The 27,611-nt window shown below is 49.1% G+C and overlaps 1 protein-coding gene across 1 annotated transcript; it reads left to right on the forward strand.

Moving 5' to 3' along the window:
- The first annotated feature begins 1,846 nt into the window (after positions 1-1,846).
- On the forward strand, positions 1,847-25,919 carry LOC137467993 (maestro heat-like repeat-containing protein family member 1). The gene is made up of 10 exons (XM_068179417.1): positions 1,847-1,868; positions 7,497-7,711; positions 9,839-9,970; positions 12,618-12,780; positions 16,358-16,456; positions 18,150-18,304; positions 20,151-20,291; positions 21,252-21,344; positions 24,205-24,328; positions 25,765-25,919. The coding sequence occupies exons 1-10, from the start codon at positions 1,847-1,849 to the stop codon at positions 25,917-25,919; spliced, it is 1,299 nt and encodes a 432-aa protein (XP_068035518.1).
- The last annotated feature ends 1,692 nt before the right edge of the window (positions 25,920-27,611 follow it).

The following is a 27,611-nucleotide window of genomic DNA, read 5'->3' on the forward strand; positions in this document are numbered from 1 at the left end:
GGGATTGGGAGTCCAGAGGGGGAAAATTGGAGATTGGAATTCCAGAAAAAAACTGGGATTGGGATTGCGGAAAAACCTGGGGTTGGGATTGCAGGAAAATCTGGGATTGGGATTCCAGGGAGGTAAAGAATTCTGGGATTGGGATTCCGGAAAAACCGGGGATTGGGATTTCAGCAAAGAAAAGAATTCTGGGATTGGGATTGCAGAGGGAAAAAACCCCTGGGACTGGGATTGCAGAAAAACCTGGGATTGGGATTGCGGAAAAATCTGGGATTGGGATTCCAGGGAGGTAAAGAATTCTGGGATTGGGATTGCGGAAAAACCTGGGATTGGGATTGCAGGGAGGTAAAAAATTCTGGGATTGGGATTGTGGAAAAACCTGGGATTGGGATTGCGGGGAGGTAAAGAATTCTGGGATTGGGATTGTGGAAAAACCTGGGATTGGGATTGTGGAAAAACCTGGGATTGGGATTGCAGGGAGGTAAAGAATTCTGGGATTGGGATTGCAGCGGGAAAAGCCCCCTGGGACTGGGATTGCAGCGGGGGGATGGCGTTGGGATTCCTGGGAGTTTCTGGGGGATTTCAGAGCTTTTCCCCTTTCCAGGAGCCTCGGGAGGAGGAGGAATCCCGGGATGAGGCGGCTCCCACCTGGATGAGGCCGGATCCCATGGAAGCTTCCGCAATTCCGGGGTTTTTCCTGGACTGGCGGCGCCCGGCGTTCCCGGCTGGAGCGGCAGCGGCTCCGTCCTCATTCCCAGCGGGAGCGGGAGCTGGGGCCTGAATCCTCCTGGGGCTGGAGCAGGAAATTCCCGCTGAATTCCCACCTGGAGCAGGGAATTCCTGCTGGGAGCAGGGAATTCCCACTGGGAGCAAGGAATTCCTGCTGAATTCCCACCTGGAGCAGGGAATTCCCACTGGGAGCAGGGAATTCCCACCAGGATCAGAGAATTCCCAGTGGGATCAGGGAATTGCCACAGAATTCCCACCAGGATCAGAGAATTCCCGCCAGGATCAGAGAATTCCCAGTGGGATCAGATTATTCCCAGTGGGATCAGAGAATTCCCAGTGGGATCAGGGAATTCCCAGTGGGATCAGGGAATTCCCACAGAATTCCCGCCAGGATCAGAGAATTCCCGCCAGGATCAGAGAATTCCCACCAGGATCAGAGAATTCCCACTGGGATCAGATTATTCCCACCAAATTCCCACCGGGATCAGAGAATTCCCACCAAAATCCTGCCAGGATCAGAGAATTCCCGTTGAATTCCCACTGGATCAGGGAATTCCCGCTGAATTCCCACAGGGATCAGAGAATTCCCATTGAATTCCCAGTGGGATCAGGGAATTCCCGCTGAATTCCCACAGGGATCAGGGAATTCCCGTTGAATTCCCACCGGATCAGGGAATTCCCGCTGAATTCCCACAGGGATCAGAGAATTCCCATTGAATTCCCAGTGGGATCAGGGAATTCCTGCTGAATTCCCAGTGGGATCACGGAATTCCCATTGAATTCCCACAGGGATCAGAGAATTCCCATTGAATTCCCACCAGGATCAGAGAATTCCCATTGAATTCCCAGTGGGATCAGGGAATTCCTGCTGAATTCCCAGTGGGATCAGGGAATTCCTGTTCCATCCCCACCGGGATCAGGGAATTCCCCGGAGTTCCCACCTGGGGCAGAGAATTCCCACCGAAGCTCCCCGCTGGGACCAGAGATTCCCGCTGCATCCCCGGCGGGATCAGGGAATTCCCGGAATTCCCCGGAATCCCCCCCTGCCGGGGCCGTCTCCTCTCCGGGAATTTCGGGCTCCCCGGTCCCGGCCAGGCTGGAGGCGCGCAGCCGCAGCATGATGGAGTCGCGCGTGCGCCGTGAGTGCCCGGCGTTCCCGGACTTCCAGCCCGGAATGCCCAAATTCCCATCCTGGAATTCCCACATTTCCAGCCAGAATTCCCAAACTTCCAGCCGGGAATTCCCAAATTCCCAACCCGGAATCCAAATTCCCATCCTGGAATTCCCAAACTTCCAGCCCGGAATGCCCAAATTACCGGCCCGGCGTTCCCGGACTTCCAGCCCGGAATGCCCAAATTCCCAGCCCGGAATTCCCAAATTCCCAACCCGGAATGCCCAAATTCCCAGCCGGGAAATCCCAAATTCCTAGCCCAGAATGCCCAAATTACTGGCCCGGAATTACCAAATTCCCAGCCCGGAATTCCCAAACTTCCAGCCCGGAATGCCCAAATTCCCAGCCCGGAATTCCCAAACTTCCAGCCCGGAATGCCCAAATTCCCATCCTGGAATTCCCACATTTCCAGCCTGGAATTCCCAAACTTCCAGCCCGGAATTCCCAAATTCCCAGCCCGGAATTCCCAAACTTCCAGCCCGGAATGCCCAAATTCCCATCCTGGAATTCCCACATTTCCAGCCAGAATTCCCAAACTTCCAGCCGGGAATCTCCAAATTCCCAACCCAGAATGCCCAAATTACTGGCCCGGAATTCCCAAATTCCCACCCCTGAATTCCCAATTTCCCAGGCTGGAATTCCCAATTTCCCAGCCCGGAATTCCCAAATTCCCAGCCCGGAATTCCCAAACTTCCAGCCCGGAATGCCCAAATTCCCAGCCCGGAATTCCCAAATTCCCAACCCGGAATGCCCAAACTTCCAGCCCGGAATTCCCAAATTCCCATCCCGGAATTCCCACATTTCCAGCCAGAATTCCCAAACTTCCAGCCGGGAATTCCCAAATTCCCAACCCGGAATGCCCAAATTCCCAGCCCGGAAATCCCAAATTCCTAGCCCAGAATGCCCAAATTACTGGCCCGGAATGCCCAAATTCCCAGCCCGGAATTCCCAAACTTCCAGCCCGGAATGCCCAAATTCCCATCCTGGAATTCCCACATTTCCAGCCAGAATTCCCAAACTCCCAGCCTGGAATTACCAAATTCCCAGCCCGGAATTCCCAAACTTCCAGCCTGGAATGCCCAAATTCCCAGCCCGGAATTCCCAAATTCCCAACCCGGAATTACCAAATTCCCAGCCCGGAATTCCCAAACTTCCAGCCCGGAATTCCCAAACTTCCAGCCCGGAATTCCCAAATTCCCAACCCAGAATTCCCAAACTTCCAGCCCGGAATGCCCAAATTCCCATCCTGGAATTCCCACATTTCCAGCCAGAATTCCCAAACTTCCAGCCGGGAATTCCCAAATTCCCAACCCGGAATGCCCAAATTACCGGCCCGGAATTCCCAATTTCCCACCCCTGAATTCCCAAACTTCCAGCTGGGAATCCCCAAATTCCCACCCTGGAATTGCCAAATTCCCATCCTGGAATTCCCACATTTCCATCCCGGAATTCCCAAATTCCCATCCTGGAATTCCCACATTTCCAGATGGGAATTCCCAAATTCCCATCCTGGAATTCCCACATTTCCAGCCCAGAATTCCCAGACTTCCATCCCGGAATTCCCAAATTCCCATTCTGGATTTCCCACATTCCCAGCCCGGTTTTCCTGCCGTTTGGGAATTGGGAATTCCCAAATTTCCAGCTCAGCTTTCCCACTAAATTCGGAATTCCGGCTGCTTTCCCCAAATTTCCAGTCTGGTTTTCCAGGGAAATTGGGAATTCCCAAATTTCCAGCCCAGATTTCCCAAATTTCCAGCCCGGGTTTTCCAAATTTCCATGGGATTGGGAATTCCCAAATTTCCAGCCCGGTTTTCCCACAGAATTCAGAATTCTGGCAGCTTTTCCCAAATTTCCAGCCCGGATTTCATAAAATTTCCAGCCTGGTTTTCCCGGCAGGGATTGGGAATTCCCAAATTTCCAGCCCGGTTTTCCAATGGGATTGGGAATTCCCAATTTTCCAGCCCGGTTTTCCTGCAGGGATTGGGAATTCCCAATTTTCCAGCCCGGTTTTCCAATGGGATTGGGAATTCCCAATTTTCCAGCCCGGTTTTCCAATGGGATTGGGAATTCCCAATTTTCCAGCCCGGTTTTCCCTGCAGGGATTGGGAATTCCCAATTTTCCAGCCCGGTTTTCCTGGCAGGGATTGAGAATTCCCAATTTTCCAGCCCGGTTTTCCAATGGGATTGGGAATTCCCAAATTTCCAGCCCGGTTTTCCTGCAGGGATTGGGAATTCCCAATTTTCCAGCCAGGTTTTCCAATGGGATTGGGAATTTTGGTATTTTTTCCTGAATTTCCAGCCCGGTTTTCCCTGCAGGAAAATTGGGAATTCCAGCCTCTTTTCCCGAGTTTCCAGCCCGGTTTTCCCATGGGATTGGGAATTCCCAATTTTCCAGCCCGGTTTTCCCTGCAGGGATTGGGAATTCCCAATTTTCCAGCCTGGTTTTCCAATGGGATTGGGAATTTTGGTATTTTTTCCTGAATTTCCAGCCCGGTTTTCCAGGAAAATTGGGAATTCCAGTCTCTTTTCCCCAATTTCTAGCCCGGTTTTCCCATGGGATTGGGAATTCCCAATTTTCCAGCCCGGTTTTCCCACGGGAAAATGGGGGAAAAAAAGGGGGGGGGGGAAGGGAAAAAAAAGAGGGGGGGAAGGGGGAAAAATAGGGAAAAAGGGGGGGAATGGGAAAAAAATTGGGAAAAGGGAAAAATTGGGAAAAAAGGGAGGAAAAAGGGGAAATGGGGGAAGTGGGGAAAAAGGGGGAGAAATGGGAAAAATTGGAGAACGGGTTGGGAAAAGGAGGGAAAATGGGAAAATTACAAAAAGAGGGGGAAAATTTGGGAAAAAAGTGGGGGAGAAATGGGGGAAAAAAGAGGATAAAAGGGAAAAATGGGAGAAAGGGGGGAAATGGGGGGAAAAGGAAAAAAAATGGGGGAAATTAGGGAAAAAAAGGGGAAAATGGGGAAAAAATGGGGGGAAAGAAATGGGGAAAAACGGGGGGAAAAGGGGAAAAAAGGAAAATTGGGGAAAAGGGTGAAATGGTGGGAAAATTCCGGGAAAATGGGGGAAAATTGGGGAAAAAAGAGGGGAAAAATGGGGAAAAAGGAAAAATGAGAAAAATAGGGGGAGAATGGTGGGAAAAAAAAAGGAGGGAAACGGGAAAATCGGAAAAACAAGGGCGGGAAATGGAGGGAAAATTGGGAAAAAAGGGGGAAATTTGGGGAGGAAAATGGGAAAAATAGGAAAGAAAAGAGTGGGAAATTGGGGGGAAAATGGAGGGAAAAAATTGGGAGAAATGGACGAAAAATTGGGGGGAAAAGAGAAAAAATTGGGAAAAAAGGGGGGAAAAAAAGGAAAAACAGAGGAAAAATTGGGGGAAATGGGGAAAAAGGGGGAAGAAAAAGGAAAAAAGGGAGGAGAAGCAGAGGAAAAAGAGAAAAAATTGGGAAAAAGAGGGAAATGGAGGGAAAAATTGGGGAAAAAGGGAAAATAGGGGAAAAATTGGGGGGAAAAGGGGAAAATAGAGGAAAAATTGGGGGGAAAGGGGGAAATGTAAAAAAAAACTGGTAAAAATCGGGAAAGAAAGGGAAAATTGGCAATAAAGTGGGGAAAATGGAGGAAAAAACTGGGAAAATTTGGGGAAAAAAGTGGAAAAATGGAAGAAAAAATTGGGGGAAAAGGGGGGAAAGGAAAAAAGCAGAGGAGAAAATGGGAAAAGGGAAAAATGGAGGAAGAATTTTGGGGAAAACGAGAACAAGTTGGGGAAAATTGGAAAATGGAGGTAAAAAAAGGAAAAACAGAGGGAAAATTGGGGAAAATGGGAAAAAAGGGGAAGAAAAAGGAAAAAAGGGAGGAAAAACAGAGCAAAAAAGAGAAAAAATTGGAAAAAAGGGGGAAATGGAGAAAAAAAGGAGAAAACAGGGAAAAAAGGGGAAATAGAGGGGGAAAGGGAAAACAGATGGAAAAAGAGAGGGAAAAAGGGAAAAATAGAGGGAAATGGGGAATATAGAGGGAAAATAGAGGAAAAACAGAGGGATAAAAGGGAAAAAATGGGGAAAAAGGGAAAATAGAGGGGAAATGGGGAATATAGAGGGAAAATAGAGGAAAACCAGAGGGATAAAAGGGAAAAATTAGGAAAATTGGGAAAAATAGAGGGGAAAAGGGGAAAAATTGGGGGGAAAAAGGGAAGAATAGAGGGAAAATTGGGGGAAAAGGGAAAAATTGGGGAAAAATTGGGGGAAAAGGGAAAAATAGAGGGGGAAAATCTGAAAAAAGGGGGAAAATACAGGAAAAATACGGTAAAGGTGAAAAATAGAGGGAAAATTGGGGGAAAAGGGGGAATTCGGGAGGCAGCTGGTGGAGGAGGCTGGGGCGTTGTGGGAAATAGCGGGAAATTCGGGAAGAGGGGAAAATTGTGGGAAATTTGGGAAAAGGGGAAATAGAGAGAAATTGGGGAAAAGGGGAAATAGAGGGGAATTGGGGAAGAATGGGGAAATAGGGGGAAATTGGTGGAAAAAGGGGAATTTTGGGAGGCAGCTGGCGGACGAGGCCGGGGCGGTGCGGGAAAGAGAGGGAAGTTGGGGAAATAGAGGGGAAATTGGGGAAAAGGGGAAAATGGAGAGAAATTGGGGAAATAGAGGGAAATTGGGGAAATAGAGGGAAATTGGGGAAATAGAGGGGAATTGGGGAAATGGAGGGAAATTGGGGCAGTTTGAGGAATTTTGGGGGGCGGCTGGTGGACGAGGCCGGGGCGGTGCAGGAAATAGAGGGAAATTGGGGAAATAGAGGGGAATTGGGGAAATAGAGGAAAATTGGGGAAATAGAGGGAAATTGGGGAAATAGAGGGGAATTGGGGAAATAGAGGGGAATTGGGGAAATAGAGGGAAATTGGGGCAGTTTGGGGAAATTGGGGCAATAGAGGGGAATTGGGGCAGTTTGGGGCAATAGAGGGGAATTGGGGCGGTTTGGGGAAATAGAGGGAAAGAGAGGGGAATTGGGGCAATAGAGGGAAATTGGGGAAATAGAGGGAAATTGGGGCAGTTTGGGGCAATAGAGGGGAATTGGGGCGGTTTGGGGAATTTTGGGGGGCGGCTGGCGGTCGAGGCCGGGGCGGTGCGGGAAATAGAGGGAAATTGGGGAAATAGAGGGGAATTGGGGCAGTTTGGGGAAATTGGGGCAATAGAGGGGAATTGGGGCAGTTTGGGGCAATAGAGGGAAATTGGGGTAGTTTAGGGAAGTTGGTGGAAAAAGGGGGAATTGGGGCGGTTTGGGGAACTTTGGGGGGCGGCTGGCGGTCGAGGCCGGGGCGGTGCGGGAAATAGAGGGAAATTGGGGAAATAGAGGGGAATTGGGGAAATAGAGGGAAATTGGGGCAATAGAGGGGAATTGGGGCAATAGAGGGGAATTGGGGCAGTTTGGGACAATAGAGGGAAATAGAGGGGAATTGGGGCAATAGAGGGAAATTGGGGAAATAGAGGGAAATTGGGGCAGTTTGGGGCAATAGAGGGGAATTGGGGCGGTTTGGGGAACTTTGGGGGGCGGCTGGCGGTCGAGGCCGGGGCGGTGCGGGAGCCGCAGCCGCGGTTTGTGGCCGTCCCAGGGCTGGCGCGGGCGCTGCTGGAGGCGAGCGCGGAGCCGGAGCCGGAGCCGGGAGCGGAACCGGGAACGGGACCGGGAGCGGAACCGGGACCGGGAGCGGAGCCGGGCCCCGCGGCCGTGCGGGAGCAGCTGCGGGCGGCGCTGGCCGCGCTCGGGGACGCGGAGCCCGAGGAGACGCTCGGGAGCTGCGCCGAGTTCCTGCGGGAGCGGGAGCGGGTGCGCGCCCGGGGCCGGCACCGCGCCCGCGGAGCCCGGGATTCCCGGGGTTTCCGGGGTTTGGGGAGTTTTTGGGACTTTGGGGATTTCTGGGGATTTTTGGGGATTTTTTTGGGGGGATTTCTGAGGATTTTTATGGGATTTTTAAGGGATTTTTGGGGATTATTTGGGATTTTGGGGTTTTTTGGGGGTATTTCTGGGGGGATTTCTGGGGATTATTTGGGATTTTGGGGATTTTTGGGGGATTTCTGGGGATTATTTGGGATTTTGGGGTTTTTTGGGGGTATTTCTGGGGGGATTTCTGGGGATTATTTGGGAATTTCTGGGGAGTTTTGGGATTTTCTATGGATTTTTGGGGATTTCTGAGGATTTTTGGGGATTTATTTGGGGATTTTTTTGGGGATTTTTGGGGGGGATTCTGGGGATTATTTGGGATTTTGGGGATTTTTGGGGGATTTCTGGGGATTATTTGGGATTTTGGGGTTTTTTTGGGGGGATTTCTGGGGGGATTTTTGGGGATTATTTGGGAATTTCTGGGGGGATTTGGGATTTTCTGGGGATTTCTGGGGATTTTTGGGGATTTTTTTTGGGATTTTCTAGGGATTTCTGGGGATTTTTGGGGATTTTTTGGGGATTTCTGGGGATTATTTGGGATTTTCTGGGGATTTTTGGGGATTTCTAGGGGGTTTTGGGATTTTCTAGGGATTTCTGGGGAGTTTTGGGGATTTCTGAGGATTATTTTGGATTTCTGGGGATTTTGGGGGGTTTTGGGGATTTTTGGGGATTATTTGGGATTTCTGGGGATTTTGCGGGTTTTTTAGGGAGTTTTGGGGGGGTTTCTGAGGATTTTTGGGAATTTCTGGGGAGTTTTTCGGGATTTCTGGGGATTTTGGGGAATTTCTGGGCAGTTTTTCGGAATTTCTGGGGGATTTTGGGATTTTTGGGACTTTTGGGGAGTTTTCTGGTGTTTTTGGGGTTTTTTTTTGTGGTGATTCTTTGGGGATTATCTGGGGATTTTTCGGATTATTCTGGGCATTTTTGGGGATTTTTCAGAGTTTTCTGGAGATTTTGGGGGATTTTTAGGGGGTTTTGGGGAATTTCGGAGGTTTCCTTGGGGATTTGTTGGGATTTTCTGGGGATTTTTGAGATTTTCTGGGGATTTTTTTTGAATTTTTGGAGTTTTCTGGGGATTTTTTTGGATTTTCTGGGGATTTTGGGGGATTTTTTTGGGATTTTCGGAGTTTTCTGGGGATTTTTGGGGATGTTCTGGGAATTGTGGGGATTTTTGGGGATTTTTAGAGGATTTCTGGGGGGTCTTTGGAGGATTTTTTTGGGACTTGGGGATTTTTGGAAGAATTTTTGGGGATTTTCTGGGGTTTTCTGGGAATTTTGGAGGATTTTGGGGGAGTTTTGGGGGATTTTCTGGGAATTTTTGGGAGTTTTTTGGGGATTTTTGGGTGGATTTTTGGAGATTTTCTGGGAATTTTGGGGGGTTTTGGGGGGATTTTATGGGATTATCCAGGGATTTTTGGGTGGATTTTCCAGGGATTTTTGGGATTTTGGGGAAATTTTCTGGGATTTCTGGGGATTTTTTGGGAAATTTTGGGGGGTTTTCTTGGAATTTCTGGGAATTCTGGGGAATTTTTGGGGATTTCCTGGGGTTTGGGAAGGGTTTGGGTGTGGGATTTTCCCAGGAATTCCTGTTCCCAGTTTCCTTTTCCTATTTCCATTCTCCCATTTCCCCATTTTTCTCCATTTTCTCCACCCCGAATTCCCGATTTTCCCGTTTTTTGGGCCCCGCAGCTGCCCTGGCCCTGGCGGGTGCTGATCTTGCGCTCCATTTCCCATTTTCCCATTTTTCCCATTTTTCCCATTTTTCCCATTTTCCCACCCCGAATTCCCGATTTTTCCCGTTTTTTGGGCCCCGCAGCTGCCCTGGCCCTCGCGGGTGCTGATCCTGCGCTCCATTTCCCATTTTTCTCAATCCCATTTTCCCATTTTCCCATTTTTCTCAATCCCATTTTTCCCATTTTCCCATTTTTCTCAATCCCATTTTTCCCATTTTCCCATTTTTCCCATTTTCCCCACCCCGAATTCCCGATTTTTCCCGTTTTTTGGGCCCCGCAGCTGCCCTGGCCCTCGCGGGTGCTGATCCTGCGCTCCATGGGCGCCGTGATCCGGAGCCGCCTCCCGGAGCTGGGCCCGGGCGCCGCCGCTGCCGCCATCGCCGTGGCGGCCCACGAGATGGGCAGGAGCAAGGTGAGCCCGGAATTCCCGAATCCCGGAATTCCCGAATCCCGGAATTCCCAAATCCCGGAATTCCCAAATCCCAGAATTCCCAAATCACAAAATCCCAGAATTCCCAAATCCCGGAATTCCATCCCTGGCGGCCCACGAGATGGGCAGGAGCAAGGTGAGCCCGGAATTCCCAAATCCCGGAATTCCCAAATCCCGGAATTCCCAAATCCCGGAATTCCATCCCTGGCGGCCCACGAGATGGGCAGGAGCAAGGTGAGCCCGGAATTCCCGAATCCTGGAATTCCCGAATCACAAAATCCTGCAGTTCCCAAATCCCGGAATTCCCAAATCCCGGAATTCCATGCCTGGTGGCCCACGAGATGGGCAGGAGCAAGGTCAACCCAATCCCGGAATTCCCGAATCCCGGAATTCCCAAATCCCGGAATTCCCCAATCCCAAATCCTGGATCCAAATCCCCGACCCCGGAACTCCCAAATCACCGAATTCCCAAATCCCAGAATTCCCAACTCCCGGAATTCCCAAGTCCCGGAATTCCCAAATCCTGGAATTCCCGTCCCAAATCCCATCCCAAGTACCAAATCCTCCAATTCCCAAATTCCCAAATCCCAGAATTCCCAACTCCCAGAATTCCCAAATCCCGGAATTCCCAAATCCAAGGTAACCATGATCTCAAATCCCAGAATTCCCAAATCCTGGAATTCCCGAATCCCAAATACCAGTATTCCCAAATCCCGGAATTCCCAAATCCCAGAATTCCCAAATCCTGGAATTCCCGAATCCCAAATACCAGTATTCCCAAATCCCGGAATTCCCAAATCCCAGAATTCCCAACTCCAAGGTAACCGCGATTCGAAATTCCAGAATTCCCGTCCCAAATCCCAGATCCCAAACCCTGGATCCCAATCCCAAATCCCAGATCCCAGAAATTCCCAGTCCCAAATCCCAGATTTCCCAATCCCCGATCCCAAATGCCAGAGCTCTGATCCCAAATCCCGGAATTCCAGGCTGCGCTTCCCGGGAAATCGGGATTTGGGGTTGGGATCATTCCTGGCATTTCCCCCCACATTCTTTTCCCGGGATTTTTCTCCCTGGATTTTTCCCAGGATTTTTTCCAGGATTTTTCCCAGGATTTTTCTCCCTGGATTCTTTTCCCAGCATTTTTTTCCCTGGATTTTTCCCAGGATTTTTCCCCCCAGATTCCTTTCCCGGGATTTTTCTCCCAGGATTTTTTCCCTGGGATTTTTTTCCCGGGATTTTTCTCCCTGGATTTTTGCCAGGATTTTTTCCCTGGGATTTTTTTCCCAGGATTTTTTCCCTGGGATTTTTTTCCCAGGATTTTTCTCCCTGGATTTTTCCCAGGATTTTTTTTCCTGGGATTTTTTTTCCCTGGATTTTTCCCTGGGATTTTTCCCCTGGGATTTTTTCCTGGATTTTTTTTCCCAGGATTTTCCCCTGTGATTTTTCTCCGTGGATTTCTCCAGGATATTTTTCCCAGGATATTTTCCCCGGGATTTTCCCCCTGGGACTTTTCCCCTGGGATTTTCCCCTGGGATTTTTTTCCCCTGGGATTTTCTTTTTCCCCCCAGGATTTTTCCCTGTGATTTTTCTCCCTGAATTTCTCCAGGATATTTTCCCAGGATATTTTTCCTGGAATATTTTTCCTAAGACTTCTCCCCCGGGATTTTTCCCTGGATTTTTTTTCCCAGGATTTTCCTCTGCGATTTTTCTCCCTGGATTTCCCCAGGATATTTTCCCCAGGATTTTTTTTCCAGGATATTTTTCCTGGGACTTCTTCCCTGTGATTTTTCCCCCGGGATTTTTCCCTGTGATTTTTCGCCCTGGATTTTCCCAGGATATTATCCGTGGGATATTTTTCCCAGGATATTTTTCCCAGGATATTTTCCCCGGGATATTTTCCCCGGAATTTTCCCCCTGGGATTTTTCCCTGGAATTTTTCCCTGAGACTTTTTTTCCCCAGGATTTTTCCCTGTGATTTTTCTCCCTGGATTTTCCCCAGGATATTTTTCCTGGAATATTTTCCCCAGGATATTTTCCCCGGGATTTTCTCTCGGGGACTTTTCCCCTGGGATTTTTCCCTGGAATTTTTCCCTGAGACATTTTTTTTCCCAAGGATTTTTCTCTGTGATTTTTCTCCTGGGATTTTCCCCAGGATATTTTCCCCAGGATATTTTTCCCAGGATATTTTTCCCCAGGATATTTTCCCCGGGATATTTTCCCCCCGGGATTTTCCCCCCGGGATTTTCCCCCCAGGATTTTCCCCTGGGATTTTTCCCTGGAATTTTTCCCTGGGACTTTTTTTTCCCCAGGATTTTTCCCTGTGATTTTTCTCCCTGGATTTTCCCCAGGATATTTTCCCCGGGATATTTTTCCCAGGATATTTTTCCCAGGATATTTTCCCCAGGATATATTTTCCCAGGATATTTTCCCCGGGATATTTTTCCCAGGATATTTTCCCCGGGATTTTTCCCCCCGGGATTTTCCCCCCGGGATTTTCCCCCCTGCTTCCCCCGCTTCCTCCCTGTGATTTTCCCCTGGGCTCCGCTGCCCAGCTTGGCTCCCGGGCTGTTGTTTCCCGGGATTTCCCCCCTTTGATTCCCGTTCTTTTTTTTTCGGCCGGGAATTGCAGGAGCCGCCGTGGGAATGGCAGGAGGCGGCCGGCGCCGTCCTGGCCGAGCTGGGCCGGCGCTTCCCGGGCCCGGTGCTGGAGCAGCTGCTGCGCAAATTCCCGCCCGGAATTCTGCCCCAGCCCGGGGTCATCCGCGCCCTCGCCGACCTGGCGGCGGCCAACGGTGAGCGCCCGCAAAACGGAGACGTCCCGCAATTCCGCCGGGGAACGGATCCGGGAATTCTGCCCGGAAAGGCAGGGGAAAATCCAGGAAAATGCGGGGAAGAACCCAGGGTGGTCCAGGGAACATTCCGGGAATTCTGCCAGGAAAGGCAGAGGAAATGCGGGAAAGCATGGGGGAAAACCTGGGATGGTCCAGGGAAAAATCCGGGAATTCTGCCCCGAAAGGCAGGGGAAAATCCGGGAAAGGGCAGGGAAGAACCCGGCGTGGTCCAGGGAAAAATCCAGGAATAATGTGGGAAAAACCCAGGATGGTCCAAGGAAAAATCTGGGAATGATGTGGGAAAAGCGGGAACGAATCGGGGAATTCTGCCCGGAAAGGCAGAGGAAATGTGGGAAAGGGCGGGGAAGAACCCGGGATGATCCAGGGAAAAATCCAGGAATGATGTGGGAAAAAAACCCAGGATGGTCCAGGGAAAAATCTGGGAATGATGTGGGGAAAAACCTGGGATGGTCCAGGGAAAAATCTGGGAATTCTGCCCCGAAAGGCAGGAAAAATCCGGGAAAGGGCAGGGAAGAACCCGGGATGGTCCAGGGAAAAATCCAGGAATGATGTGGGAAAAAACCCAGGATGGTCCAAGGAAAAATCTGGGAATGATGTGGGAAAAGCGGGAAAAATCGGGGAATTCTGCCCGGAAAGGCAGGGGAAATGCGGGAAAGCATGGGGGAAAACCTGGGATGGTCCAGGGAAAAATCCGGGAATGATGTGGGAAAAAACCCAGGATGGTCCAGGGAAATATCCGGGAGTGATGTGGGAAAAGCGGGAAAGAATCCAGGAATTCTGCCCGGAAAGGCAGGAAAAATCCAGGAAAATGCGGGGAAGAACCCGGGATGGTCCAGGGAACATTCCGGGAATTCTGCCCGGAAAGGCAGAGGAAATGTGGGAAAGGGCGGGGAAGAACCTGGGATGGTCCAGGGAAAAATCTGGGAATTCTGCCCGGAAAGGCAGAGGAAATGCGGGAAAGGGCGGGGAAGAACCCGGCGTGTTCCAGGGAAAAATCCAGGAATGATGTGGGGAAAAACCTGTGATGGTCCAGGGAAAAATCTGGGAATTCTGCCCCGAAAGGCAGGAAAAATCCGGGAAAGGGCGGGGAAGAACCCGGGATGGTCCAGGGAAAAATCTGGGAATGATGTGGGAAAAGCGGGAAAGAATCCGGGAATTCTGCCCCGAAAGGCAGGGGAAATCCGGGAAAGGGCGGGGAAGAACCCGGGATGGTCCAGGGAAAAATCTGGGAATGATGTGGGAAAAGCGGGAAAGAATCCGGGAATTCTGCCCCGAAAGGCAGGGGAAATGCGGGAAAGGGCGGGGAAGAACCCGGGATGATCCAGGGAAAAATCCGGGAATTCTGCCCGGAAAGGCCGAGGAAAATCCGGGAAAGGGCGGGGAAGAACCTGGGATGGTCCAGGGAAAAATCCGGGAATTCTGCCCGGAAAGGCAGAGGAAATGCGGGAAAGGGCGGGGAAGAACCCGGGATGGTCCAGGGAAAAATCCGGGAATTCTGCCCGGAAAGGCAGAGGAAATGCGGGAAAGGGCGGGGAAGAACCCGGGATGGTCCAGGGAAAAATCTGGGAATGATGTGGGAAAAGCGGGAAAGATTCCGGGAATTCTGCCAGGAAAGGCAGGGGAAATCTGCGAAAGGGCGGGGAAGAACCCAGGGTGGTCCAGGGAAAAATCCAGGAATGATGTGGGAAAAGCGGAAAAAAATCCAGGAAAAATGCGGGAAAGTGCGGGAAAAACCCAGGATGATCCAGGGAAAAATCAGGGAATAATGCTGGGAAAAAATCCGGGAGTTATGCTGGGGAAAGGGGGAAAAGTTCAGAGAATAATGCGGAAAAAGGCGGGAAAAAATCCAGGAAAAGGCGGGAAAAAATCCAGGAATTCTGCCAGGAAAAGCAGGAAAAAAATCCAGGAAAAATGCAGGAAAGCGCGGGGAAAAACCCGGGATGGTCCCGGGAAAAATCCGGGAATGATGTGGGAAAAGCAGGAAAAAATCCAGGAAAAATGCGGGGAAAAATCCGGGATAATCCAGGGAAAAATCTGGGAATGATGCCAGGAATAGCAGGAAAAAAATCCGCGAAAAATGCGGGGAAAAACCCGGAATAATCCCGGAAAAAATCGGGGAATGGTGCGGGAAAGTGCGGGAAAAAATCCGGGAATGATGCCAGGAAAAGCGGGAAAAAATCCGGGAATTTCACTGGGAAAATCAGGAAAAAATCCAGGAATGCTGTGGGGAAAAGTCTGGGAGTTATGCCGGGGAAAGGGGGCAAAGTTCAGGGAATAATGCGGAAAAAGGCGGGAAAAAATCCAGGAAAAGGCGGGAAAAAATCCGGGAATTCTGCCAGGAAAAGCGGGGAAAAATCCAGGAATTAATCTGAAGAAAGGCGGGAAAAAATCCGGGAATAACGTGGGAAAATGAGAGAATTTTGGGATTTGGGGCTGGAATTTGGCTTGGAGCTGGAATTTTGGGATTTGGGGCTGGAATTTGGGATTTGGGGCTGGAATTTGGCTTGGAGCTGGAATTTTGGGATTTGGGGCTGGAATTTGGGATTTGGGGCTGGAATTTGGGATCAGAAACCGGAATTTTGGGATTTGGGGCTGGAATTCGGGATTTGGGATTGGAGCTGGAATTTTGGGATTTGGGGCTGGAATTTGGGATTTGGGGCTGGAATTTGGGATTGGAGCTGGAATTTTGGGATCTGGGGCTGGAATTTTGGGATTTAGATGTGGAATATTTGGATCTGAAACTGGAATTTGTGATTTGGGGCCGGAATTTTGGGATCTGGAACTGGAACTTTGGGATTTCAAACTGGTGTTTTGGGGTTTAGGCGGGGAATTTTGGGGTTTGCAGCCGGAATTTTGGGATTTCAAGCTGGAATTTTGGGATTTGGAGCTGGAATTTGGGATTTGGGGCTGGAATTTGGGATTTAGGGCTGGAATTTTGGGATTGGAGCTGGAATTTGGGATTTGTGGCTGGAATTTTTGGAATTTGGGGCTGGAATTTGTGATTTGGGGCTGGAATTTTGGGATCTGAAACTGGAATTTGGGATTTGGGGCTGGAATTTTGGGATTTGGGGCTGGATTTTGGGATTGGAGCTGGAATTTTGGGATTTGGGGCTGGAATTTTGGGATCTGGGGCTGGAATTTTGGGATTTGGGGCAGGAATTTTGGGATTTGGGGCTGGAATTTAGCGATTTAGATGTGGGATTTTGGGATTTGAAGCTGGAATATTTGGATCTGAAACTGGAATTTGGGATTTGGGGCCGGAATTTTGGGATCTGGAACTGGAACTTTGGGATTTCAAACTGGTGTTTTGGGGTTTAGGAGGGGAATTTTGGGGTTTGCAGCCGGAATTTTGGGATTTCAAGCTGGAATTTTGGGTTTGGGGCCAGATTTTTGGGATCTGGAACTGGAATTTGGGGTTTGGGGCCGGAATTTTGGGAGTTGGGGCCGGAATTCCACGGGGAATTTTCGCAGCGGGGAATTCCGTGTCCCTGACCCTTTTCCCGTTGTTTTTCCCAAGTTTTCGGGATGGTTCCGTTCCTGAGCTCCATCCTGGGCACGCTCGTGCCCCTGCTGGGAACGGCCCGGGCGGATTCCATGAAATGCGCGCTCTGCTACGGTAAAAATTCCCAAAAAAACCCGGAAAGATCCCCAAAAAAACCAGGAAATAATTCCAAAGCAACCCGGGAAAAATTCCAAAAAAAACCCGGGAAAAAGTCTCCCAAAAAACCGGGAAAATTCCCCCCAAAAAACAGGAAAAATTCCAAAAAAAAACTTGGAAAAAAATCACAAAAACACCCGGAAAAAATCCCCAAAAACCCCGTGAAAGAAAAAAAAAAACAAACCAGGAAAAATCCCAAAAAAACCCAGGAAAAATCCCCAAAACACCCGGGAAAAATCCCAAAAGAACCCGGGAAAATCCCCAATAAAACCTGGGATAAATCCCAAAAACACCGGGGAAAATACCCAAAAAAACCTGGGAAAAATCCCAAAAAAAACATGGGAAAATCCTCAAAAATTCCCGGGAAAATCCCCAAAAGAACCTGGGAAAATCCCCAATAAAACCTGGGAAAAATCCGAAAAATACCCGGGAAAATCCCCACGAAAACCTGGGAAAAATCCCAAAAACACCGGGGAAAATACCCAAAAAAACCTGGAAAAAGTCCCAAAAATTCCCCCAAAAAATCTCCAAATATCCCCAGAATTCCCCAAAAATCCCCAAAATTCACCAAAAATTCCCCAAAAAATCCCCAAAATTCCCTAAAAATCCCAAAATTTCCCAAAAATTCCCCAAAAAAAACCCCAAAAATTCCCCAAAATCCCCAAAGTTCCCGGAATCGCTGGAATTTTTGGCAGTGCTGCAGCGGTTCAGCGAGAGCGTCCAGGAGTACGCGGCGGGGAGGGAGCGGCCCCCGAGCAAAATCATCCAAAAAATCCCAAAAATTCCCAAAAAATCCCCAAAAATCGCCAAAATTCCCCAAAAATTACCCAAAAATCCCCAAAATCCCCAAAGTTCCCGGAATCCCTGGAATTTTTGGCAGCGCTGCCGCGGTTCAGCGAGAGCGTCCAGGAGTACGCGGTCGGGCGGGAGCAGCCCCCGAGCAAAATTCCCCAAAAAACCCCCAAAATTCCCAAAAAAATCCCCAAAAATTCCCCAAAATTCCCAAAAATTCCCCAAGAATCCCAAAAAATCCCCAAAAATCCCCAAAAATCCCCAAAATTCCCAGAACCCCGGCAGCGCTGCCGCGGTTCAGCGAGAACGTCCAGGAGTACGCGGTCGGGCGGGAGCAGCCCCCGAACAAAATTCCCCAAAAAATCCCCAAAATTCCCAAAAAAATCCCAAAAAATTCCCCAAAAATTCTCCAAAAATTCCCCAAAAAATCCCCCAAAAATTCCCCAAAAATTCCCGGAGTCGCTGGAATTTTTGGCAGCGCTGCAGCGGTTCAGCGAGAGCGTCCAGGAGTACGCGGTTGGGTGGGAGCAGCCCCCGAGCAAAATTCCCCAAAAAACCCCCAAAATTCCCAAAAGAATCCCCAAAAATTCCCCAAAATTCCCAAAAAATTCCCCAAAAATCCCCAAAAAATTCCCGAAAACATCCCCAAAAATCGCCAAAATTGTCCAAAAATTCCCCAAAAATCCCCAGAATTCCCAAAAATCCCCAAAAATTCCCCAAAAAAATCCCCAAAAAATTCACGAAAAATTCACGAAAATTCCCAAAAAAATCCCCAAAATTCTTCAAAAATCCCCAAAAAATCCCGAAAAATTCCCCCAAAATTCCCCCAAAATCCCCAAAATTCCCGGAATCCCGGCAGCGCTGCAGCGGTTCAGCGAGAGCGTCCAGGAGTACGCGGCGGCGGGGCAGGCGCAGGCGCCCGACCCCACGATCCGCGGCGACGCCTTCGCGCCCGAGCTCGGAGCCGCCTTCGACCTCCTGAGCCTGCAGTGGCTGCACGGCCGCGACGGGAAGGTGGGAGCGGGATCGGGATTTGGGATTTGGGGTTTGGGATTTGGGGTTTGGGATCAGGGACGGCTGCACGGCCGCGACGGGAAGGTGGGAGCGGGGTCGGGATTTGGGATTGGGATCGGGATTTGGGATTTGGGGTTTGGGATTTGGGATCAGGGATCAGGGACGGCTGCACGGCCGCGACGGGAAGGTGGGATCGGGATTTGGGATTTGGGATCGGGATCGGGATTGGGATTTGGGATCAGAATTGGGGTTTGGGATTTGGGATCAGGGATGGCTGCACGGCCGCAACGGGAAGGTGGGAGCGGGGTCGGGATCGGGATCGGGATCGGGATTTGGGATCAGAATTGGGGTTTGGGATTTGGGATCAGGGATGGCTGCACGGCCACGACGGGAAGGTGGGATTGGGATCGGGATTTGGGATCGGGATTTGGGATCGGGATCGGGCTCAGGATTGGGATCAGGGACGGCTGCACGGCCGCGACGGGAAGGTGGGAGCGGGATCGGGATTTGGGATTTGGGATCAGGATTTGGGATTTGGGATTTGGGTTTGGGATCAGGGACGGCTGCACGGCCGCGACGGGAAGGTGGGATCGGGATCGGGATTTGGGATTTGGGATCGGGATCGGGATCGGGATTGGGATTGGGATCAGGATTGGGGTTTGGGATTTGGGATCAGGGATGGCTGCACGGCCACGACGGGAAGGTGGGATCGGGGTCGGGATTTGGGATTGGGATCGGGATTTGGGGTTTGGGATTGGGGTTTGGGATCAGGGACGGCTGCACGGCCACAACGGGAAGGTGGGATTGGCATCGGGATTTGGGATCGGGATTGGGATTGGGATTGGGATTGGGATTGGGGTTTAGGATCGGGATTGGGATCAGGGATGGCTGCACGGCCGCGACGGGAAGGTGGGATTGGGATCGGGATTTGGGATTTGGGATCGGGATCGGGATTGGGATTGGGATCAGGGACAGCTGCACGGCCGCGACGGGAAGGTGGGAGCGGGGTCGGGATTTGGGATTTGGGATTTGGGATCAGGATCAGGATTGGGGTTTGGAATCAGGGATGGCTGCACGGCCGTGATGGGAAGGTGGGGATCAGGATTGGGACTGGGGTTTGGGATTGGGATTGGGGTTTGGGATTGGAATTGGGATCGGGATTGGGATTTGGGATTGGGATTTGGGATTTTGGATCGGAATTGGGATTGGGATTGGGATTTGGGATCGGGATTGAGATTGGGATTGGGGTTTGGGATCCGGATTGGGATTGGGGTTTGGGATTGGGGTTTGGGAGCAGGGATGGCTGCTCAGCTGCGACGGGAAGGTGGCAGCGGGATCGGGATTGGGATTGGGATTGGGATTTTTGATTGGGGTTTGGGGTTTGGGATCGGGATTGGGATTGGGGTCGGGATTGGGGTTTGGGGTTTGGGATCAGGGATGGCTGCATGGCCGCGACGGGAAGGTGGGAATGGGGTTTGGGGTTTGGGATCAGGATTGGGGTTTGAGGTTTGAGGATTGCAGTTGGGGTTGGGACAATGGGACATTGGGACATTGGGATATTGGGACATTGGGATATTGGGACATTGGGATATTGGGATATTGGGACATTGGGACATTGGGATATCGGGATATCGGGACATTGGGATATTGGGATATTGGGACGTTGGGACGTTGGGATATTGGGACATTGTGACATTGGGATATTGGGATATGGGGACGTTAGGATTTTCCCACTGGAATTCAGGATTTTCCCGCCGTTTTCTGTGTTCTCCCGCTGGAATTTGGGATTTTTCCGGGATTTCCCGCTCCAATTCCGGCGTTTCCCCGCTCTTTCCCCGGGTTCCAGGTGCGGCTGGCGGCGCTGGAGGCGCTGGGCCCCATGAGCTCCCTGATCTCCGGGGAGCAGCTGGAGGAGCAGCTCCCGAAGCTCCTGCCCGCCGTCCTCGGCCTCTACCGCAAACACCCGGAGCCCTTTCCCATCTCCAAGGTGCCCGAATCCCTGCCCAAAGCTCGGCCTTTGCCGGGGATTTCCCGGGATTTTTCTGGGTTTTCCCCAGATTTTCCCTGGATTTTTCCTGGGTTTTTTCCCAGATTTTTCCCAATTTTTTCCTGAATTCCTCCCATTTTTCCTCTCACCTCCGTTTTCCCCTCATTTTACCCCATTTTTCCTTATTTTCCCCCCAGTTTTCCCCCAATTTCCCCCCCAGTTTTCCCCAATTTCTCCCCAGTTTTTTCCCAATTTCCCCCCCAGTTTTTCCCCCAATTTTCCCCCCAGTTTTTCCCCCAATTTTCCCCAATTCCCCCCGCCCTGTTTTTCCCCAATTTTCCCCAATTCCCCCCCCCAGTTTTCCCCATTTTCCCCCCAGTTTTCCCCGCATTTTCCCCCAGTTTTTCCCAAATTTCTCCCCAATTTCCCCCCAGTTTTCCCCAATTTTCCCTCAGTTTCTCTCAAATTCCCCCCAGTTTTCCCCAAATTCCCCGCAGTTTTCCCCATTTTCCCCCCAGTTTTCCCTGCATTTTCCCCCAGTTTTTCCCAAATTTCTCCCCAATTTTCCCCCCAGTTTTCCCCAATTTCCCCCCACAGTTTTCCCCAAATTCCTCCCAGTTTTTTTCCCCAATTTCCCCCCAGTTTTCCCCAATTTTCCCTCAGTTTCTCTCAAATTCCCCGCAGTTTTCCCCAATTTCCCCCCCATTTTTTCCCCATTTTCCCCCCAGTTTTCCCTGCGTTTTCCCCCAGTTTTTCCCAAATTTCTCCCCAATTTTCCCCCCAGTTTCCCCCCAATTTTCCCCAATTTCCCCCCACAGTTTTCCCCAATTTCCCCCCATTTTCCCCCAATTTCCCCGCGGTTTTCCCCGCGTTTCCCCCCAGTTTCCCCCCAGTTCTTCCCGGACGCCCCCGTTTTCCCCCTTTCCCCGGATTTCGGCATTTTCCCGCTGTTTTTGGCAGAGCCTGTGCCAGATCCTGGAGTCCTCGGTGGCCGTCGGGAGCCGCAGCCTGGAGGCGCAGCTGGAGCCGCTGCTGGCGGCGCTGCTGGCCCAGGTGGGCGATCCCGGCCGCAATTCTGCGTCCCTTCGGAACGGCGCGCCGCGCCGGCGCGTCCCCGAGCGCTCCGGATTCAGCCCGGATTCAGCACGGATTTAGCTCACATTTAGTCCGGATTTATCCCGGATTTAGCCCGGATTCAGCCCAGATTTAGCCCGGGATTTAGCCCGAATTCAGCCCGGATTTAGCCCGGATATTTCTCGGATTTTGCCCGGATTTAGCCCGGATATTTCCTGGATTCAGCCCGAATTTAGCCCGGATTTAGCCCGGATTTAGCCTTGATTTAGCTCACATTTAGTCCGGATTTATCCTGGATTTAGCCTGGATTCAGCCCGGATTTAGCCTAGATTTAGCTCACATTTAGTCCGGATTTATCCTGGATTTAGCCCGGATTTAGCCCGGATTCAGTCCAGATTTAGCCCGGATTTAGCCCAAATGTAGCAAGGATTTAGCCTGGATATTTCTTGGATTTTGCCCGGATTTAGCCCAGATATTTCCTGGATTCAGCCCGAATTTAGCCCGGATTTAGCCTGGATTTAGCCCGGATTTTTCCTGGATTTAGCCCGGATTTATCCTGGATATTTCCCGGGATTTTTCCCGGATATTTCCTGTATTTAGCCCGGATTTAGCACGGATCTTCCCTGGATTTAGCCCGGATTTATCCTGGATTTAGCCCAGATTTTAGCCCGGATTTAACCCGGATATTTCCCGGATTTAGCCCGGATTCAGTCCGGATTTAGCCCGGATTTAGCCCAAATGTAGCAAGGATTTAGTCCGGATTTAGCCTGGATTTAGCCTGAATTTAGCACGGATTTAGCCTGAATTTATCCTGGATTTATCCTGGATTTAGCCCGGATTTAGCCCAGATTTAGCACGGATTTATTCAGGATTTATCCAGGATGTTATCCCGGATTTAGCCCGGATTCTTCCGTGATTTTTCCTGGATTTAGCCTGAATTTTAGCACGGATTTAGCCCAGATTTATCCTGCATTCAGCTCAGATTTAGCCCGGATTTATCCTGGATTTAGCCTGGATTTAGCCTGGATTTAGCCTGGATTTAGCCCGGATTTAGTCCGGATTTTTCCTGGATTTAGCCCAGATTTAGCCCAGATTTTTCCAGGATTTAGCCCGGATTTATCCTGGATTTAGCCTGGATTTAGCCTGGATTTAGCCCGGATTTAGTCCGGATTTTTCCTGGATTTAGCCCGGATTTTTCCTGGATTTAGCCCAGATTTAGCCCAGATTTTTCCAGGATTTAGCCCAGATTTATCCTGGATATTTCCTGGATTTTTCCCAGATTTTTTCTGGATTTTTTCTGAGATTTTTCCTGGATTTTTTCTGGGATTTTTCCTGGATTTTTCCTGAATTTTTCCTGAGTTTTTTCATGATTTTTAAAGGATTTTTCCCAGGATTTTTCTGGGTTTTTTTGTGAAATTTTGCAGGAATTTTTCTGGATTTATCCCGGATTTTTCCTGATTTTTGGAGGATTTTTAAAGGATTTTGCCCAGATTTTTCCAGGATTTTTCCTGGATTTTGCCCAGATTTTTCCAGGATTTTTCCAGGATTTTCCTGGATTTTCCCAGGATTTTTCATTAATTTTTCTTGGATTTTACCAGGATTTCCCCAGATTTTCCCGCATTTTTCTGGGATTTTCCTGTGATTTTCCAGGATTTTTCCAGGATTTTCCGGGATTTTTCCACCTTTTTTTCCAGATTTCCCCCAGATTTTTCCCGATTTTTCCAGGATTTTTCTGGGGTTTTCCTGACATTTTTTCCAGGATTTTACCAGAATTATCCCAGGATTTTTCTGGGATTTTCCTGGTAATTTTCTGGGATTTTCCAGGATTTTTCCAGGATTTTCCTGGGATTTTCCCCTGGTTTTCTCAGGATTTTTTCCAGGATTTTTCCAGGATTTCCCCTGGATTTTCCCGCATTTTTTGGGGATTTTTCTGGGATTTTCCTGATATTTTTCCCTGATTTTTCCAGGATTTTCCTGGATTTTCCCCCGGTTTTCTCAGGATTTTTCCAGGATTTTTCAAGGATTTTCCAGGATTTTCCAGGATTTTCCCGGATTTTTCCAGGATTTTCCCTGGATTTTTCCCAGGTTTTTCCAGGATTTTTCTGGGATTTTCCCAGAATTTTTCCAGGATTTTCCCGGTTTTTTCCCAGGACTTTCTCTGGATTTTCCAGGACTTTTCTGGGCTATTTCCCCCCGGTTTTTCCAGGATTTTCCGGGATTTTCCCTGGATTTTTCCCAGGTTTTTCCAGGACTTTTCTGGTATTTTCCCAGGATTTTTCCAGGATTTTTCCCAGGATTTTCCAGGATTTTCCCTGGATTTTTCCCAGGTTTTTCCAGGATTTTTCTGGGATTTTCCTGGGATTTTTCCAGGATTTTCCCGGGATTTATCCCAGGATTTTCCCGGGATTTTCCTGGGATTTTTCCAGGATTTTCCCGGGATTTTCCCGGGATTTTTTCCAGGACTTTTCTGGGATTTTCCCAGGATTTTTCCAGGATTTTCCCGGGATTTTCCAGGATTTTCCCGGGATTTTCCCAGGATTTTTCCAGGATTTTCCCAGGATTTTCCCTGGATTTTCCCCAGGTTTTTCCAGGGATTTTTCTGGGATTTTCCTGGGATTTTTCCAGGATTTCCTGGGATTTTCCCGGGTTTTTTCCCAGGACTTTCTCTGGATTTTCCAGGACTTTTCTGGGCTATTTCTCCCCGGTTTTTCCAGGATTTTCCCAGGATTTCCCCAGGTTTTCTCAGGATTTTTCTGGGCTATTTTCCCCCATTTTCCCCAGGATTTTTCCCGGATTTTTCCCGGATTTTTCCCGGATTTTTCCACTCCTTTTCCCTCAGATCTGCGCTCCGGCCGATCCCAGCGTCCCCACGAGCGCCAAGAACCACACGGAGCTGCTGCGCTGCTTCTCCGTCCTGGGTGAGCAACTCCCAAAATTCCCAAAATTCCCAAAATTCCCCCCCAGTTCCCCGATTTTCCTAAAAAATTCCCTGCTTCCTCCCCCAAAATTCTGCAATTTTCCCCTCAAAATTCCATGGTTTTGCCCAGAATTCCACAAATTCCCCCCAGAATTGGACAGATTCCCTCCAAAATTCCACAAATTCCCCCCAAAATTCCCGATTTAACCCCAAAATTCCCTGACCTCCTCCCAAAATTCCACAAATTCTCTCCAAAATTCCCGGATTTAACCCCAAAATTCCTGACCTCCTCCCAAAATTCCACAAATTCCCCCAGAATTTTAAAATTTCCCCCCAAATTCTCGGAATTAACCCTCAAAATTCCCTTTCACCCCAAAATTCCACAATTCCGCCTCCAAAATTCCCTGAGTGTTCCCCAAAACGCTGCAATTTTCCCCCAAAACTCCCGAATTTTCCTAAAATTCTGAGATTTTTTTTCCCCAAATTCCCTGAGTCTTACCCAAAATTCCCAGATTTCCCAAAAAATCCAAGATTTCCCCCAAAATTCCATTTTTTTTTCTAAAATCCCATGGTTTTCCCTCAAAAATCCCCACGATTTTTCCCAAAATTCCAGGAATTTTCACACCCAAACTCCTGGATTTTCCCCCAATCCCATGACCTTCCCAAAATGCTGCAATTTCCTCCCAAAAACTCCTGAATTTTCCTGAAATTCCTGGATTTTCCCCCAAAATTCCCGGATTTCCCCCAAAATTCCTGGATTTTCTCCCAAAATCCCCTTATTTCTCTCCAAAACTCCTGGATTTTTTCCCCCAAAACCCCATTATTTTCCCCCAAACCCCCATTATTTTCCCTCAAAATCCCATTATTTCCCCCCAAACCCCGGGGATTTTCCCGAAATTCCCGGATTTTCCCTGAATTCCCGGTTTCCTGCGTTTCCAGCCGCGCCCTTCCCGGAGCGGGCCGCGTCTCCCAAAATCCCCTTATTTCTCTCCAAAACTCCGGGTTTTTTTTCCCTAAAACGCCATTATTTCCCCCCGAACCTCCCGGATTTTCCCGGAATTCCCGGATTTTCCTGGGATTTTCCCGGAATTCCCGATTTCCCGCGTTTCCAGCCGCGCCCTTCCCGGAGCGGCTGCGGCTCCCAAAATCCCCTTATTTCTCTCCAAAACTCCGGGATTTTTTCCCTAAAACGCCATTATTTCCCCCCGAACCTCCCGGATTTTCCCGGAATTCCCGGAATTCCCGGGATTTTCCCGGAATTCCCGGATTTTCCCGGGATTTTCCCGGAATTCCCGGTTTCCCGCGTTTCCAGCCGCGCCCTTCCCGGAGCGGCCGCGGCTCCCAAAATCCCCCTTATTTCTCTCCAAAACTCCTGGATTTTTTCCCTAAAACGCCATTATTTCCCCCCAATCCTCGGGGATTTTCCCGGAATTCCCGGAATTCCCGGATTTTCCCGGAATTCCCGGTTGCCCGCGTTTCCAGCCGCGCCCTTCCCGGAGCGGCTGCCCGCCTGGCTGCTGCCGCGGCTGGCCTGCAGTTCTGAGCGGCACCGCGTGGGGGCGCTGCTGCTGCTGCGCCACCTCCTCAACAGCGCCCGTGAGTGCCGGCAGCCACTGGGGCGTTTGGGGGGGATTTAATGGGGATTTATGGGGGATTTTATCGGGATTTTATGGGGTTTTATAGGGGATTTAATGGGGGTTTTATAGGGGATTTATAGGGATTTTATGGGGATTTATAGGCGATTTAATGGGGATTTATAGGGGATTTTATGGGGTTTTAATAGGGGATTTTATGGGGATTTTATGGGGATTTTATAGGGTTTTATAGGGGATTTAATGGGGTTTTTATAGGGGATTTTTATGGGGTTTTTATAGGGGATTTATGGGGGATTTGTAGGGGATTTTATGGGGTTTTATAGGGGATTTTATGGGGGATTTATAGTGGATTTAATGGGCTTTTTAATGGGGGATTTATAGGGGATTTTATGGGGTTTTTATAGGGGATTTAATGGGGATTTATAGGGGATTTTATGGGGTTTTAATAGGGGATTTTATGGGGATTTTATGGGGGATTTTATGGGGATATATAGGGGATTTTATGGGGTTTTAATGGGGGTTTTATAGGGGATTTAATGGGGGTTTTATAGGGGATTTAATGGGGATTTTATGGGGTTTAAATGGGGTTTTATAGAGGATTTAATGGGGATTTTTATGGGGTTTTAATGGTGTTTTTATAGGGGATTTTATGGGGATTTATAGGGGATTTTATGGGGTTTTATAGGGGATTTTATGGGGATTTTATGGGGTTTTATAGGGGATTTAATGGGGGTTTTATAGGGGGATTTATAGGGGATTTTATGGGGTTTTATAGGGGATTTAATGGGGTTTCTATAGGGGATTTTATAGGGGATTTATAGGGGATTTAATGGGGATTTATAGGGGATTTTATGGGGTTTTAATAGGGAATTTATAGGGGAATTATGGGGATTTTATGGGGATATATAGGGGATTTTATGGGGTTTTAATGGGGGTTTTATAGGGGATTTAATGGGGGATTTAATGGGGATTTTATGGGGTTTAAATGGGGTTTTATAGGGGATTTTATGGGGATTTAATGGGGATTTAATGGGGTTTAAATGGGGATTTATAGGGGATTTTATAGGGGATTTTATGGGGTTTTAATGGGGATTTATAGGGGATTTTATGGGGTTTTAATGGGGGATTTTATGGGGATTTATAGGGGATTTTATGGGGTTTTAATAGGGGATTTTGTGGGGTTTTTATGGGGTTTTTATGGGATTTTTTAAATGGGATTTTATGGGGTTTTTATGGGATTTTTTGGGGATTTCATGGAATTTTCTGGGAATTTTATGGGGGATTTATTGGGAATTTCATGGGATTTTTTGGGGCTTTCTTGGGGATTTTCTGGGAATTTTATGGGCAACTCCTGAGGATATTTTGGGATTTCTTGAGGATTTTTTTGGGGGGAATTGTATGGGATTTTTGGGGGGGTTCTTGGGGATTTTTTTTGGGATTTTTTGGGAATTTCATGGGAATTTCATGGGATTTCTTGAGGATTTTTTGGGGGATTTTATGGGAATTTTTTTGGGTGATTTATTGGGAATTTCATGGGAATTGTATGGGATTTTTTGGGGGTTTCTTGGGGATTTTTTTGGGATTTTTTTTGGGAATTTCATGGGAATTGTATGTGTTTCTTGGGGATTTTTTGGGGGTTTCATGGAGATTTTTGGGGGATTTTTTGGGGGATTTATTGGAATTTCATGTGGATTTTTTGGGATTTCTTGGGGGTTTCGTGGGGATTTTTCTGGG

Source organism: Anomalospiza imberbis, unplaced genomic scaffold, assembly GCF_031753505.1.
Source record: "Anomalospiza imberbis isolate Cuckoo-Finch-1a 21T00152 unplaced genomic scaffold, ASM3175350v1 scaffold_94, whole genome shotgun sequence".
Classification (NCBI taxonomy): domain Eukaryota; kingdom Metazoa; phylum Chordata; class Aves; order Passeriformes; family Viduidae; genus Anomalospiza; species Anomalospiza imberbis.

Excerpts from the sequence above, each read along its gene's own strand:
- LOC137467993 (XM_068179417.1), top strand. The coding sequence starts at position 1,847 with ATGATGGAGTCGCGCGTGCGCC. Across the intron at positions 9,971-12,617 it reads ACGAGATGGGCAGGAGCAAG|GAGCCGCCGTGGGAATGGCA; the intron begins GTGAGCCCGGAA and ends CGGGAATTGCAG. Across the intron at positions 24,329-25,764 it reads ATTCCCAAAATTCCCCCCCA|CCGCGCCCTTCCCGGAGCGG; the intron begins GTTCCCCGATTT and ends CCGCGTTTCCAG.